At 32.8% G+C, this 18,461-nt stretch overlaps 1 protein-coding gene across 1 annotated transcript; it reads left to right on the forward strand.

The window, feature by feature from the left end:
• Positions 1-2,801: 2,801 nt before the first annotated feature.
• On the forward strand, positions 2,802-8,663 carry LOC133323429 (neuronal acetylcholine receptor subunit alpha-7-like; the record flags this gene model as incomplete). The annotated part of the gene is made up of 3 exons (XM_061532355.1): positions 2,802-3,092; positions 4,875-4,950; positions 8,560-8,663. Coding segments are annotated over 3 exons (471 nt in total), but the record flags the coding sequence as incomplete, so codon positions are not given.
• Between the last annotated feature and the right edge of the window lie 9,798 nt (positions 8,664-18,461).

Here is an 18,461-nt window from a genome sequence, read left to right on the forward strand (position 1 = left end):
AGAATATTTTTTCGAGGGCTATAAGAGGCGTGGATTTTTAAAGAATATTTTTTCGAGGGCTATGAGAGGCGTGGATTTTTAAAAGAATATTTTTTTCAAGGCCTATATAATGAGTGGATTTTTAAAAGAATATTTTTCCAAGGCCTATATAAGGCGTGGGTTTTTATACCCTACACAACTATGTTGTCAGGGTATTACAGCTTTGAGCAGCCCCAAGAGTTTGTAACGCCGCGAAATATTGGTCCTAGACCCACCTTTAAGTATACCGTCCGTCCGTCTATCCATTCTAGTTTGTAAACACTATACAGGCCACAGTTATGGACCAATCTCCACGAAATTTTGCATGAAGGATGGATTCTGGCCAATGAAGACCGGTTAATATTTAGGGGATGAAATGGACCAAATACTTAATTTTTGTCTGTCTTTCTGGTCGCTCCAGAGGCCGCAATTCTGACCCGAGAAGTTGATAGTATATCCAAGGGGAGTGGTTCACCTTTAAATTGATACCAATTATATTGTTGTATGTGCTCGGATGTGGGAGTTACACCTAAATATTCACAGGTATCTCCGTATTCCTATATTATTTAGTAACCCATTATCACTCTAGAGAGCGGAACTATAGCACTGATCGCTTTGAAATGTTTCATGAGGTTCCAGTTATGGTCAAGGACAACGCCTATAATTTTCGGTGATGATCAGATAATAATTTTGGAATGAATTGGAGCAAAAACTTAATTTTTTTTTGTGTTATTTTCGGGTCGATCTATAGACCATAAATGAAAGCCGAACATCACAACACAACCCACGGTGAGGGAATCTGGACAATAGCTGTACTGAATACTCGTGAGGAAGAGGAGCTGCTTACCTCTAATCGGGCAAGAGGGTGCAAAAATCACGAAATATTGCCCAGGCTCAGAATAAACATTCGCAGAATTGTGTAGGGTATCGTATGGTCGGCCCCGTCCGACTATACTGCTCCGCTCACTGGTTAAAGATTAATTTTCAAATATTTAATCTTCCTTAAAACATATCAGCTTCTTTAAACATTATCGTCCATATTCCATTAATTCACATTTGTGTATTCCTTTTTATATGTGTGTGTGTTCGATATGAATGATATTTCACTTCCTTATCAGAAAATAAAACAAAGAAAAACAACTATCGATCAAATAACATTACCATGACTACTGAACTTCGAACAGTTATTCAGGAAAATACCCAAGAAGAAGCAGGGACGAAGTCCACTGAATTTTAAATGCAAAAAAAAAAAAAAAAATATGAGGATAAAGTAATGATTTTAATACGTGAGGGGGTTAAGCATATCATTCAGGAGCAAAAAAAAAAACAAAGAACATTACTCCCAAAAGTTCTTCCATTATTGTTGTATTTTGTTTGTTGTGATTTTTCTTTTTCTCCTTCATTTTGTGGTAATTTGTATGAAACATGCAAAACGATACTCCTTCATTCACATAATATGGGGGAATATGACAAAAGGCGAATGAAAAACCGAACATGGTATTTTTTTGTTAATGTTCGGTGGGCGTGCGGGTGTGTATGTGTCTGGGTTTTTAACATCAATACATTGAACTTTGTCAGTTCCATATATGATAGGACAAATGAAGTTTTTTATGTAGCAAAAAAATGAAAAAAATTGCAAACGATGTGAAACCATATTGCAGTTTCATACAGCCATCCATCCATTGAGCCATTCATTATTCATTCCTGGTACCATAACCATTCATTTATGCTACCATGGAACCTGCAGCTCGAAGGTAATGCATTCGAATTTATCTGATGTTTACATACGGCATGCAATGCCATGCCATCGAATTTTATGCGAATTGTAAGTGTGTGGGAGGGAGATACATATATAAATACGCCTTATAGTAGGCCCCTAAAAATATTCTTTATATAATCCAGGCCTTATGGCAGGGCCCTAAAAATATTCTTTAAATAATCCAGGCCTTATGGTAGCCCGTTAAAAATATTCTTTAAATAATCCAGGCCTTATGGTAGCCCGTTAAAAATATTCTTTAAATAATCCAGGCCTTATGGTAGCCCGTTAAAAATATTCTTTAAATAATCCAGGCCTTATGGTAGCCCGTTAAAAATATTCTTTAAATAATCCAGGCCTTATGGTAGGTCTCTAAAAATATTCTTTAAATAATCCACGCCTTATGGTAGCCCGTTAAAAATATTCTTTAAAAAATCCACGCCTTATGGTAGGCCCTTAAAAATATTCTTTAAAAAATCCACGCCTTATGGTAGGCCCTTAAAAATATTCTTTAAAAAATCCACGCCTTATGGTAGGCCCTTAAAAATATTCTTTAAAAAATCCACGCCTTATTGTGGTAGGCCTCTAAAAATATTCTTTAAAAAATCCACGCCTTATTGTGGTAGGCCTCTAAAAATATTCTTTAAAAAATCCACGCCTTATTGTGGTAGGCCTCTAAAAATATTCTTTAAAAAATCCACGCCTTATGGTAGGCAACACAATTTAAAATATTCTTTAAAAAATCCACGCCTTATGGTAGGCAACACAATTTAAAATATTCTCTAAATAATCCACGCCTTATGGTAGGCCCTTAAAAATATTTTAAAGGGATTTTAAAGCATATTTTAAGGCTCGTATTTTTTAATCCAATTTTAAATCTCCATATAAAATATATTTATTTATTTTTTTACCTCTTAATTAATTTATCTGTTATACGATTATGCTAAAAGACTTCCGGCTTATGTTTCCGAATGTGTGTGTGTGTCTCATCTCATATTTCTCCCTCTCTCTCTGTTTTTCTCTACAGGAATGGAACGACATGAATTTACGTTGGAACACATCAGACTATGGCGGCATCAAAGATTTACGCATACCGCCACATCGGATATGGAAGCCGGATGTGCTGATGTACAACAGTGCCGATGAGGGTTTCGATGGTACATATCAAACGAATGTTGTGGTACGGAATAACGGTTCATGTCTCTATGTGCCACCGGGCATATTTAAGTCGACATGCAAAATCGACATAACATGGTTTCCGTTCGACGATCAGCGATGCGAAATGAAATTTGGCAGTTGGACATATGATGGATTTCAGGTTTGGCAAAAGCAAAATAGCAAAAAACAAAGAGACGTTGAAACAAAAAAAAAATATCCCAGAAAAAAATAAAAAATATACAAAAAAATAAAAAAAAAATACTGGGATATGTAAAGACTCTGCAGGGAGTACAGTAGTACTTCGTGGTCCTGATTTTTTGTTTAATGTTTTTTTTTTAATTTTGAATTTTTAAGATTATTTTGAAATGAATTTATTTAAGATTTAAAAGCAATTCAGTTCCATCTCCTAACATATTTTTGAGGTCTATCAAGAGGCGTGGTTTTTTAAAAAAATATATTTGGAAAAATCTAAAATATTCTTTAAATAATCCAAACCATTAATAGAACCTCAAAAAAATTCTTTAAATAATCTGAGCCTTGTGTAGACCCTCAAAGCATTTCTTTAAATAATTCAAACCATTAATAGACCCTCAAAAAATGTCTATAAATTATCTAAGCCTTGTGTATACCCTCTAAAAATATCTTTATGTAATGATAATGATTAATAGACCCTCTGAACCTCTACCTCTAAAAAATTTTCTTTAACAAATCCACGCCTTGTGGAGACCTCTAAAAAATGTTCTTTAACAAATCCACGCCTTGTGGAGACCTCTAAAAAATGTTCTTTAACAAATCCACGCCTTGTGGAGACCTCTAAAAAATGTTCTTTAACAAATCCACGCCTTGTGGAGACCTCTAAAAAATGTTCTTTAACAAATCCACGCCTTGTGGAGACCTCTAAAAAATGTTCTTTAACAAATCCACGCCTTGTGGAGACCTCTAAAAAATGTTCTTTAACAAATCCACGCCTTGTGGAGACCTCTAAAAAATGTTCTTTAACAAATCCACGCCTTGTGGAGACCTCTAAAAAATGTTCTTTAACAAATCCACGCCTTGTGGAGACCTCTAAAAAATGTTCTTTAACTAAAATCCACGCCTTGTGGAGACCTCTAAAAAATGTTCTTTAACAAATCCACGCCTTGTGGAGACCTCTAAAAAATGTTCTTTAAGAAATCCACGCTTTGTGGAGACCTCTAAGAAATGTTCTTTAATAAATCCACGCCTTGTGGAGACCTCTAAGAAATGTTCTTTAATAAATCCACGCCTTGTGGAGACCTCTAAAAAATGTTCTTTAACAAATCCACGCCTTGTGGAGACCTCTAAAAAATGTTCTTTAACAAATCCACGCCTTGTGGAGACCTCTAAAAAATGTTCTTTAACAAATCCACGCCTTGTGGAGACCTCTAAAAAATGTTCTTTAACAAATCCACGCCTTGTGGAGACCTCTAAAAAATGTTCTTTAACAAATCCACGCCTTGTGGAGACCTCTAAAAAATGTTCTTTAACAAAACCACGCCTTGTGGAGACCTCTAAAAAATGTTCTTTAACAAATCCACGCCTTGTGGAGACCTCTAAAAAATGTTCTTTAGCAAATCCACGCCTTGTGGAGACCTCTAAAAACTGTTCTTTAACAAATCCACGCCTTGTGGATACCTCTAAAAAATGTTCTTTAACCTTCAAAAAAAAATTATTGAAAAAATTCACTCCTTCTTCTATTTAAAAAATCAACGCCTTGTGGAGACCTCTAAAAATATTTTTAAAAAAATCCACATTTTGAATGGAGCTGAATTGCCTTTCCTAATTTTCTTTAAATATTTTTCCTCTTCTGTTTTTATTTTCATTTAATTTTTAGTTTCAAATATGTGTATTTAATTTTTTGATTATTAAAATTCAAAAAACAATTGTTTTGATCAACTCATCTCAACTGTGTCCGTTTCGACAGCTGGATTTACAATTACAAGATGAAACTGGCGGTGATATCAGCAGTTACGTGCTCAACGGCGAGTGGGAACTACTGGGTGAGTAGGTTATCTTTGTTTGTTTGCGTTATGCTGGCACCCCACCCACACTGCAGGAAACAATTCCTGAGGGTGGGAGAGGGCAGTATACGCAGTCCCTCAAAAAAAAGTAAAAGAAAAATCTCCCTTTAAAAAAACCGAAACCAAATTCAAAATGAATCATGGTCACCACAGCCATCATCACTACCACTACTACTACTACAGCTAAAAACTAATACTGCTACTCCTATTATAACCACCTTAACTTCCATTCTAATACATCTATACTCGTATATAGCGATAGTTGTACTTCATGTACCATGTCATAACCACCATTACCACTACAACAACCATGTCATACAAAAATACTCTGAAATGGAACACACAAAAACTCCTTCGTAGCAGACCTACAAAAAATCTGATTTTTTTTTTTGGTTTTCTTTGAGTGTATGTGTGTTTCCGTTTCCCCATTTGCAAACAAAGAGAAAATGCTCCCTCTAAAAAACCGAAACAATTGTAAGAAACTCCGAAAAAAAAACTTGAAACAAATTACAATCCTTAGAGAGAATGTGGTGTCCTTAGTTGCCAAATGTAGTCCTTCCCATAACAAAAACCTTCAAGACAAACGTCCATCAAAAATAAAAAAATCTAAACTGTAGTGTCCCCACACACACGTTAACGTTTCCCCATATAGATGTGTGAGTGTATGTGTTATATGAGAAAAAAACTATAGAAATTAAAAAATGAAATAAAAATATTTACAGTGGAACGTGGTTATAATGAATTATTAAAAAATATTAATTTTATATATATATATATATATAAATCAATAGACATATTTATAAAAAATATAAACATTTTTATAATTAAAAAACAAAAATATATTTTTTGTTTTCATTATAACCACCTTCCACTGTTTTGAATCATAAACATAAATGTTCTGCAATGGTTGTTATTATTGCTGTTGTTATTGTATTATTATTGTTGTTTATATTAAATGTTAGTCTGTTAATACACATATACATATTAATGTTGCTTTTAAATGTGTAGATGTGACCGAGTATAGAGATTGATTTACACCTAGACAACGGTTACATACACCATGTTAAATTACACCAATGTTAATTATAGAGCAGAGAACACAACTTATCATTTTTTGCAAACAAATAGAAAAAAAATAAAAAAAATACAAAAATTTTAAAAGATTCTAATTGAAGGGAATTTTGAGAAATATTTTTAAATGGTCCAAAATTGTGGGTAGATTTAAAGAAAAAATACATATTTTTAAAGGATACAAAATTGTGAGTGAAATTTTGAAAATATTTTTAAAAGCTTAATCCAAAAGGATGTGTGAATTGAAAATTAAGTATGCAAAATATGGATGAAAAGAAAGAAATATAAACATTTTTAAAGCATTTTTGAAAATACTTTTTTAATGATTCCAAATGTTGGTTGAATTGTAAAAACAAAAAAAAAAAAATGGTGGTAACACGACATTTGGCAGAGGGTATTAAATTGAATATAGTGTTTACAAAAACAAATGTATGCAGTGTATGCAACGGTAACTCAATTAAGTCCATGTGTTTATATATAGCTCCCATACATAATTTGACTTGACTTCATACAAATGGTACACCAAAGGATCCAAGTCTGTCCGTTTGACATGCAATTTTTCATTGATTTCAGAATGGTATGTATATGGGGTTTTTCAATTGGTTCGCCTGATTAATGGCATCTTAATGGTCCTCCAAAGATCCTATGACCGTTTTATCTACAGGATATTGTAGATATTAACATGTCTTGCATGTACCCAAAGTGGTGAAGGGTATCATATAGTCGGCCCCGTCCGACTTTTATTACTTTATTTATGTACAGTAATGATAACTTATAAAGGCAACAAGTCAATTTTTTTTAGAAATTCAGATATTGATACAGTTATGTATAATAAGGCAAAATACATCGATTAAAAAAAAAATAAAATACAGTTATCGTATTTTTATTGTTGTTTTGTATTGATGGGTAAAGGCGCTGTGTTCAATTCATGACATGTCACTGAATTAACATCATGTAAAGGCCCTAAGTCCACTTTTTATTTTGAGGATTTTGGACACGATTTTCAGCCGAATTGACCTAATTTGGTATTTTAGGTACTTATACTTAGGCAATTATCAATATTAGTCCACTGTTTTAGGGTACCCCCATATATGTTTGGAATTTTGGAAGATTTGGACAGTGTTTTCAAACGAATTGGCTGTAATTTTATATATGGGACTCTCATTGGGTACAACATCTCCCCACCAAAATTATCGTTATTGTCCCAAGTTTCGGAGTAGCTCTCATAGTACGTTATCCCCCCATTATTATAATTTGTAAACACGATACAGGCCACAGTGGTGGACCATTGAATATCCCTATTGTTTTTGGTAATGATCGGTTAATATTTAGGCTTCAGAGGCCCCAATTATGACCCGAACACCGCGAAATTTTATACAGAGAGAAGAAACGGACCATATAATAAGCATAATAGATTTGGTGAACATCGGTATATTTACTTCTGAAGGACATGGATCCTAGAAGTTGATAGTATATCGAAGAGCGGTGGTTGACCTTTAAATTGATACCAATTATATGGTTGTATGTACTGTGATGTGGTAGTTATCAGATTTTATAGTTGCTCTAGAGGTCATTATTATACGCAGAACATCACATGTTTAACACGGTGAAGGGGATCTGAACAAATACTTTGAACGCCTGTTTCGATGATGATCGGTCAATATTCCGAGGTCAAATCAATCAAACCTAGGATAACAAACATGTTGTTTTATGGCGGAAAACAAGAGTTGGAAAATATGCCAGGGTCAAGATAATGCAAATATCGTGAAATAATGCCGGAGTATAGATCCGCAATAACTTAGACTTCAGTGGTTGTTGTGTAGGGAACAACTCACTGGTTATTCATATTTTTAAATAAATTATGATTTCAAACAAACCTTCACTCTTTTAAATAAAGTTAGTATGTAAAAAATATAATATATAAGAAACAAGTTGTAAGAAAAACTCCTAAATCAATGAAAACAGAAAAGTCTCGAAGTCCCAAAAAAGCGTGTATCGTGTAATTTTTTTTCCATTTTACCTTTACGCAAATAAAATACAAAAACAAATTGCATTTACCGATTTAAAACATTTTTATTCAAAAGAAAGTTTGTATCTGATGAAAAATTGTTAAATAGGGACCTAATGGATTTACAAGTTAAGCCAGCGATATATAACCGAATTATCTTGACCCATTAAGTATCAATCGAGCTTTATCAAAACAGCCAAAAATTTCCCCTGTAAATTTTGTTAGTGCTCGGGTCTTAATTGTGGTCATGGATCAATATTTCATCTCACATTCCGAAACGCCCAATTAGTTTGTCTAAAAAATCTACGTACCCAAATTGAAGGTTAATTAAAATCAACAAGGCTAGATTAAAATTTTACTTTTTGTTTGAACTGCATGCTAACTATTCATACCGCTGCCTATTTTAAAATTCAATGTTCAACTTTAATTAAAATTATTGACTGCCAATAATAAATACATGATTTCCACATCCACGTATGATTGATATTAATTTTAATTTATTGATTCAGTGGAGCGTATGATTGTTATATTGGGTAATATTTGTACAATTTCCGAACGTATACGCCACATACTCAATGTTGCCAACAACAAAGCTCATTTAAAACTATTGTAAATCATAAATAAATATTAGAAATTTTTAGAAGCTTCGAAATATTTATTTAAACTTTTATAATTTTTATAAAACATTTCGCAAAAGGTTGCGCTGTCAAAAGTTTCCATTTAAAAGTTATTCACGCCTCACTTAATCAGATTAGAGGAGAAGTTTTTGTTGTTTGTTGTACAACAAATTTGTTAGTTGTGATTGTTGTTGTTATTGTTCCTAGACAACTCTTTCGACAAATAATAGTTTAGACAAATTATTACATAGTAGTGTAAATTCCAATGAGATTCTGTGTGACTGTGTGTGTGTCCTTTGTGTGCATATGTCTATGGGTGCGGGTGTTGATATGCCCCTGACTAACTTTATCAAAACTTTAAATATGCTGTTTTTGTTTAATCCCATATGGTATCGTAAAAATAATATACATATTCAACATTGATATATTTATGTGTGTGGAGGATGAGGTATCCCTCTTCCTCCTAACATTCCGAATTTCTAATTCATACCTGTCACTAACAGCAGAGGAAGAAACGCACACACACAGACGTATCCACAAACTACCTTTTTGCTTGGCTAGTTCATAAATTATTCTCAGTCAGACCCTCCCCTTTCCCTACCCCTCTCCCTGATGTTGAAATTATATACTCTCCTCTTCATTGAAGACTTGCGGGAAAAAACATTTATCTTTTTAACTTTTATTTCGGATGAATATCTCCTTTTTTCTGGGAATATTTAATACCACATTATTGGTATTTGCTGCTGCTGCTGCCGGCGACTTCGTCTCTTGGCCAGGTTTGGTGGAGAGGTAGGTTAGGGATCCTTTAGTTTTCCCATAGTCTTTCGTAGTTTGATGTTCGATTTGCCCAGCCATTCATTTAAAGGTGTGAATTCAATGGTTAGTTGATATTAAATCGATTTTGGTTTTGGGTTTTCTGTGTTCTTTTCTTTTTTTGGGTTAGACATTTTAGTTTAAGTGGTGGAGGGGTGGCAAGGGAAAGGCCAGGACTTTTTCACTTTGTGATTTATGGTATGGTAATCATCAATTTGAGGTTTTCGATGAGGCAGTTTTATTTAAAGAGCATTCAATGTTATCGACTGGATATAAAATACAAAAGGACATGGGAGAATAAGTTTAAATAAAATACTTTTGGAGGACATAGATATATTGGATATTTTTCAAAGAATTTAAAATATTTTTTGGGGTATATTTAAGGCATGGATTTTTTAAAATATTTTTTTACGGACTAATCACAGGCACATATTCAGGTTTTATAGAAGGCATGAATTTTTTTAAGATATTTTAGCTTAGTGCAGCCCCAGGGGTTTCTAACGCCGCGAAATATTGATCCCAGGCCCACCTTTAAGTATACCGATATCTCGACTAGCTGAGTCGATCTAGAAATGTGTGTCCGTCCGTCCTTCCGTCTGTCCATTATAATTTGTAAACACGATACAGACCACAGTTATGGACCAATCTTCACAAAATTTAGCATGTAGGATTGGTTGTGGCCAATGAAGACCCTATTGTTTTTGGAAAATATCGGTCAATATTTAGGTGATAAAATGGACCAAATATTTAATTTTTGTCGGTTTTCCGGTTGAATTTTTACATGGAGAAGGGTATCGGGCCAAAGAATAAGCATGGCTGTTTTCATAAAGATAGCGGGTCAAATGAACCCTGACTTTTGTGTGAAAATTTTCAAAATGTCTATTCTATGGCGTATATATTTACCCCTGAAGGACATAGGCTCGAGAATTTGATAATATATCCAAGAGGAGTGATTGGCTTTTAAATTGATACCACTTAAATTGTCGTGTGTACTCTGATATGGGATTTACACGTAAATATTTTCAGGAGCTAACGTATTCATATATTATTTAAAAATCCGCAGAGTGTTAGGGTTCCGTGTTAGTTGTGTGGGGTATCGTATGGTCGGCTCCGTCCGACTATACTGCTCTGCTCACTGTTTTTCTTTAATATTTTTCAAAGTTCTATATAAATCAGGAATTTTAGGTAAAATTGTTTTCCATAGTAATTGTTTCACATAGTAATGAGATTTTGTCTAGTGCTGGCCTTTTTTCATGCAGAATCAAGGTATACCACATTACCTACACTTGTGTTTACTGAAGAAATGTCTAGTTTTTTTTTTCAAATTGGTGATTTTGTGGTGCAATGATTTTGTGGTGCAATCATACTGATTATTTTAATGCTTTAGTAATAACGATTAAAGTACATCCGTAAAACAAAAAATTATTTTTAAACTTCAACCGAAAAAAAGTCAATTTCATGAAAAATTTTATTTTTGGTACTGATTCTCAACGTGTTTTAAATAAATTAAACAGGTCATTGCTATCTTATTTTTTTGAGAACAGCAAACTATAGAACATGTTTCAGTTATTCTAAAATTTTCAGTTTACAAAAAAGTGACTATACCACATTACCAACCTATACCACATTTGCATCACTTCCACTATACCCTGCATAATTTTCTGAATGTTGAAAAACCTATCCCCTTTTTCAATCTAAATTTCTTTAGTTTGATATTTGTTCTTCCAACATAAACAATCTTCTAGTAGAAAATTTTAAAATAGTAAATTTGCAACAAATGAAGTTTCCGACATTAAAAAACCAGTAAGGAAAGTAGTAAAGTCGGGCGGGGCCGACTATATGATACCCTTCACCACTTTGGGTATATTCAACAGATAAACACTAACAGACGTCGCATTTTTAAAAGACCATTAAAATGAAATTGGATCCATAAACATGTCATTCTGCAACCGATCCTAAATTGTTCATATGGTTAGATATATAAGCTATATCTAAATCTGAACCTATTTCGGAAACTTAACACACATCATTTTAGACCTAATTCATTACGCTGTGACAAATTTCGTGCAAATCGAGAGATATTAACGGACTTTGGTGCACCATTTACATTAAACCGGACGAAAGTATATATGGGAGCTATATCTATATCTGAACCGATTTTCACGAAATTTAGCACACATCATTCTGGACGTAATTCAGTGCCCTATGCCAAATTTCATGCAAATCGAAAGATATATAGGGACTTTGGTGCCTCGTTTACTTTAAATCGGACGAAAATATATATGGGAACCATTTGTAAATCTGGAAAATCTGGATTTTCTTGAAACTTGACAGGCGTCATTCCAGACTGAATTCAGTACACTATGCAAAAATTCGAGCAAATCGAAAGATATATGGGGACGTTGGTGCAACATTTATACAAAATCGGACGAAAATATATATGGGAGCTATATCTATACCTGAACCAATTTTCTCGAAACTTGGCACACATCATTCTGGACCTAATTCAGTACTCAATGCCACATTTCGTTCAAATCGAAAGCAATATAGGGACTTTGGTGGCCCATTTACCTTAAATCGGACGAAAATATATATGGGAGCTATATCTAAATCTGAACCGATTTTCAAGAAATTATACACACATCAAGCTAGACCCAATTAACTACACCATACCAAGTTACGTGCAAATCGAAAGATATATAGGGACTTTAGTACAGCATTTACCTTAAATCGGACGAAAATATATATAGGCGCTATAGCTAAATCTGAACCGATTTTCGGGAAACTTAACACACATCATTCAAAACCTAATTCAGTGCGCTGTGCAAAAATCGAAGGATATATTGGGGTTTCGGTGCACTATTTACATTAAATCGGACGAAAATATATATGGGAGCTATATCTGAATCTAAACCGATTTTTCCCAATTCCCAATCAATAGGGTTCGTCCTTGGGCCAAACATGTGACCTATGCCAATTTTCATCCAATTCGGATCATAAATGCGACCTGTACTTTGTTTACAATTTAACATGGACAGACGGACAGACAGACGGACATGTATAAATCTACTTAAATAGTGATTCTATGCATATTCTCAAACGGAAACATGTGTCTATCTCGTTTCCTTTTGCGTGTTACAAACATATGCACAAAGACATAATACCCTGTACCACAGTGTGGTGAAGGGTATAAAAATGGGGTTATGTGGGGACTACTCCAAAAATAATTAATAACTTTTGGTGGAGAGATTTTGTACCATATACGACTAAAAACTACCAAATTGCAGCGAATTCGGTTGAAAAACGCGCTCCAGAATCCCGAAATACCGACATTTTGGGGTACCCATATATGGGGGCTACCCGAAAAAATAGACTTATGTTCATAATTTTTTAGAATGTACCGTTATATGGGGGCTACCAGAAAAAGTGGACTTATATTTAAAATTTTTGTGGAGACATTTAGTACTCAATAAGATCCCAATGTACCAAATATAATTGAATTCGGGTGAAAAACGCGCTCAAGAACCTTAAAATACCGAAAATTGGTGGGGGGTGGGTGTAAACTTATATGGGAGCTATGCGTAAACGTGGACCGATATATCTCATCTTCGAACTTAACCTGCCAGCAGACAAAAGACAACCCTATGCAAAATTTCAGCACCCTATCTCAATTCCTTCAGTATAAGGCCTAGTCCAGTTTTACAACCTGAGTGTCTGTATTTTGGTATTTCACTTGCTCCAGCAATTTATTTTAGCAAAGTCCCCACATAAAAGTAGCTATCGAAGTTCCAAAAAAGTAAAATCTATTCATTCTTTGATCAGTATTTTTTTTAGAATTTATACTAAATTGGCATTGAGTGTACCACGATGCGTATAAGTATTTTTAATTCCTAGGGTACTGGACGCGTATGATTACTAAAAATTAAAATTAGTATTTAAATAAAGTATACGCTGAACAATTTTGAAGTTATCTCTCATACAGAAAAATAAGAAGAAATATTAAATAATTTTCCAGAATTTAAATTTCGTACCTTAAATTGAATAAAAAGATTAAAATAATTCTTAGAAATTAAAACTATTTTATATATTTTTGATTGAGTGTGAGGAAAATTTGCACTGGGTGTACCACGATGCGTATAAGCATTTTTAATTCCTAGGGTACTGGGGGGTTTTTGATTATTATAAATTGAAATTCGTATATAAATAAAGTGTACGCTGCGTTATTTGGAAGTTATCCTATATAAATAAAAATATTAAAATAATTACAAGAAATGAAAAATCTGCCAGAAAATTAAAGAAAGAATTTTAATAGTTTACCGAAGTTAAAATTCTGATGAATTTTAAGAAATTTGCTAATGGGTGTACCACGATGCGTATAAATATTGTTAATTTGTAGGACATTGGAGCGTATGATTATTATAATTTAAAACGAATTATTTTAATAAAGTATACGATGAGCTATTTTGAAGTTATATCCATTAATTAGAAAATTAGAAAAAATATTAAATTTAAAAAATTTCCAGAATTTTTAATTGCCTTACCTCAAATTGAATAATTTCATTAAAATACTTCCCAGAAATTAAAATTTTTTTATTTCTTGTATTAATGAGTGTGGAGAAAATTGGCAATGGGTGTACCACGATGCGTATAAGTATTTTTAATTCCTAGGGTACTGGCGCGTATGATTATTATAAATTAAAATTCATATTTAAATAAAGTGTACGCTGAGCTATTTTTATATATAAATAAAAATATTAAAATACTTACAAGAAATAAAAAAATCAGCAAGAAATGTAACAAAAAAATTCAAAAATTTACCGAAGTTAATATTCCCAACCTTCTCTTTTCCCCTTTAAAAAATTTGTAGAAATTTGGTAATGGGTGTACTTGGGGCGTATTATTATTGTAATTTAAAACTAATTATTTTAATAAAGTATACGAGAATTTATTATGAAGTCACTTAAAAATAATACCAAACTTGCGAACTCGAATTTAATTTCTCGTAAATTTTAAATAAAATTTTAATGTTTCTACAACTGCTTCCGCATTTCACAAGTACTTAATTTACACAATTCAACATCGATGATGAAATTTTTTGTTTTTTTATTTTCAAAACTTTTCAACTCTATCGAACAATTTTCACATCAATAACTTTTACGCAACAATCACAACCATAATTTACGTCTATACATATTTCTACTGCTGCCACTACTAAAACAACAACAACTACTATTCTCTCTTTTTCACATACACTTTCAACAACAACAACAACAAACAAACGAAAACAATTTCAAAATAAAACTTCAAATTCTATTGAACTCTGCGAAACATTTTGCTCCAAAACACCATCACTGCCTTGTTAAGGACCCACCACCACATTATGAACAAATCAAGCTTTGCGAACAGCAAAAACAGCCCAAACAACCAACCGATCCATTAATCAGAATAAAAAAGCGTAGAACTTTAAACATCAGTAACAAAAAACAAACAATAAACTTGTTAGGCAATAATAAATCTCGAGAATAAAAAACAAAACGGAAACAGAAAAAAACAACAACAGTTAAAATTTTGTTCCTTACTATAATTTTCTTCACTTATCCAGTGTTCTCACCCTCCCACCAAGAAAATACAAAAAAAAAAACAATTTGAAAAACCCACAATGATTTTTCACAAACAACAAATCCTACACCCTCACCCTCGGATGAGGAACACCAAACAAACAAATGATTAAAAAAAAAATCAGCAAAAAATTTCCACTGCATACACTTGGGCGCTTTAACTTTACAAGACCGAAATAGCCGCCTTAAATGTTTCACTATGTAACCAATACAACCATAAGACGTTTTATATTGTAGAGACACAATAAAACGCCATAGAATACACACGTAGATTTCTACACTGTATTTTACAAAAAAGTAAAAAAACCAACAATTAAGTGGAAATTATATTTCCTTTATAGGAAAAAGGAAATCAGAAAAATTTTATATAATTTCTGCTTAATTGAAAATTTATTTAGAAAAATATTGAAATAAAAATAATTATTTATATTCTAAGGTAAGCTATTGTTTGTTGATTTATTTATCCGCCAACACAATTTGCAGACCAAATCTGATTATTGGATATTGTTACTGAAAATTCTAATTAAAAAAAAAAATCAAGTTACAAATTTATTCTATTTCAAATACAAATATATTCAACTACAAATTGGGAGACAATTTTTTTGTGAATCACAAAAGAACATCATCACAAAATTCAAAGCACCATTCAAAAAAAAAAAAAAAAAAAAATAATTCACTACACATAACTTCAATTCAAATGTCATATTAAATTCGAATTTTATTGCATGTTTTATTCACTTAGAAATTTTCTTGCATGTTTTATTTACTTAGAAATATTAATAAATATTAATTATTCACCCCTAAAACAAGCTAAACCTTTTGCAAAAATTCCCACAAATATTATCCTTAAAATCCTCAATATTTTTTACAATAATTTATATAAATATAATTTAAATATTTTGTTTTTGCAAAATAGTCAGGCTTAATCCCAGTTTGTTGTTTTTATAAAAAACAACTATTTATTAGTGGGGAATGTATGGCATTGTCCGCCGAGGGGTAAGGCAGGGAAGACTATAGTTTCGGATCTCGCCACTGATCCTCATCAGTTCCCTTAGTTTTTTGTTGGGATATTCTCCCCAGAAGCTATTAATAGCTTCTTTACAAAAAACCTTTCAAACCCAAATGTCTCTTGTGACAACTCGAAGTTCTTACGTTACCAGCGATACGACCCCAATGAGAAGTTCGTTTCGTTGGCGCCTGACTTAGTGGTCAACAAGGCATTTACAGACAACTGCCTTACCCCTCGGCGGACAATGCCATACATTCCCCACTAATAAATAGTTGTTTTTTATAAAAACAACAAACTGGGATTAAGCCTGACTATTTTTGCAAAAACAAAATACAAATGGTATCCCAAATAACCCGCCAAACACTACTTAAATAATTTAAATAATGAAAAACGAAACTCAATATAAAATTCATACTTGACCACCTAAAATATTTAATTTTCAAATATATCAGTTATTGAATTTTTTTTTTAAAATATTTTAAGATTCTAATTCCTTCCTATATCATTTCTAATGAATTTCTATGAAATTATAATGAGGTGTACCTCGATACGTATAAGATTCCAATTTCTTTTAATTCGTACACTGATACGTATAATTATTTTTAATTCCTATGGCACCTGGGCGTATGATTAAAATAATGATTGCGAATGTAGGAAATACATAAACATGTATTGACATATAATTTTAATATAGACCATTAATTAAATTTGAGTACCATTTAGTTCACTCACAATTAAAATTGTATCAAATTTAGTACACAGTAGTACGAATTTCCAAAATTTCCTACTTAACCCAAACCAACACCCCCACAGTGATCCTAAATCTAAGTTTCAGGATTCCAACTTTATCGGTTGACCCACAATTCAAATTGTACCAAATTTAGTACACAGTAGTACGAATTTCCAAAATTTCCTACTTAACCCAAACCAACACCCCCACAGTGATCCTAAATCTACGTTTCAGGATTCAAACCCTATCAGTTCACCCACAATTCAAATAGTACCAAATTTAGTACACAGTAGTACGAATTTCCGAAACTTCCTACTTAACCCAAACCTACATACTCACAGTGATCCTAAATCCATGTTTTTAGGATTCCAACTCTATTGCTTCACCCACAATTTAAAATGTACCAAATTTTTAGTACACATTTCTAAAACTTCCAATATATTTCAATCTTACACCTCCACAGTGATCATGACTCCAAATTTCATGATTCTTGCTCTATTGGTTCACCTAAAATACAAATTGTACCAAATTTAGTACCATTTAGTATATTAATATTAATTTGTTAAACTGAATCCTGACCCTAATCCTACATCTCTACAATGATCCTAACTCCAAATTTCATTGTTCCAGCTCTCAAATCCAAATTGTACCAATCTAAATCCAAATTGTACAAATTATAGTACGATTTAGTACTTTGCGTACACATAAGTAACAAATTTCCAAAACTACGTACATATCCCATTCCTACACTCCGACGGTAATGTCATTTTCAATGTTTAGGATTCCAACTCGATTTGTATCTCCAAATTAAATTTGTACCAAATATAGTACCATATAGTACTTTTTGTACACATAAGTACACGCTTTCCCAACTCTCCTCATATCGAGCCTACTTCTCAACCTTAACTTGCATTCCAAATTTCAAGTGTTTAGCTCAATCCATTCACATGCTACGAAATTGCACCAAATTTAGTACATTTTCGTACTTTTCGGATAGTTATAGTTCGAATTTCCAAAAACCCTTTAGTACATCTATCCATCACTCAATCAACGACCACCAACCCAAATTTCAGAGTTCTAGCTCACCGGTTCGCCAAATACAAATGGTATCACATGTAGTACTTTTTAGTACTTTTCGTACCGTTCTAGTACGAATTTCCAAAAACCCAGCCTTATCTGTCACATTTGGACCAAGAGTGACCCTCACCCAAAATTTCAAGATTCTAGCTTCAGCCGTTTCGTCTGGGCGTTGATGACCTCTTGACACATTTTAAAGCGATCAGCGCTATATTTCCGCTCTCCAGTGTAATAATGGGTTACTAAATAATATCTGAATTCGTAAGTACCTGTAAATATTTAAGTGTAACTCCCACATCCGAGTATATTCAAAAATATAATTTGTATCAATTTAAAGGGCAACCATCCCCTATGGATATACTTCGAGTCTATGCCCTTTAGAATAAAAATATACGGAATACAAATTTTACAATTTTTCACACAAAAGTCTGGGTCCAAATAAAAATCATGCTAATTCTAAGATCCCTTTTTCTGTATAAAATTTCGCGATGTTTGGGCATTAATTGCGGTCTCTGGAGCGACCAGAAAATCACACAAAAATAAAGTT

This window comes from Musca vetustissima, unplaced genomic scaffold, assembly GCF_032173495.1.
Source record: "Musca vetustissima isolate MV318-11 ecotype Yass unplaced genomic scaffold, APGP_CSIRO_Mvet_v1 utg32532, whole genome shotgun sequence".
In the NCBI taxonomy this organism is placed as follows: Eukaryota; Metazoa; Arthropoda; class Insecta; order Diptera; family Muscidae; genus Musca; species Musca vetustissima.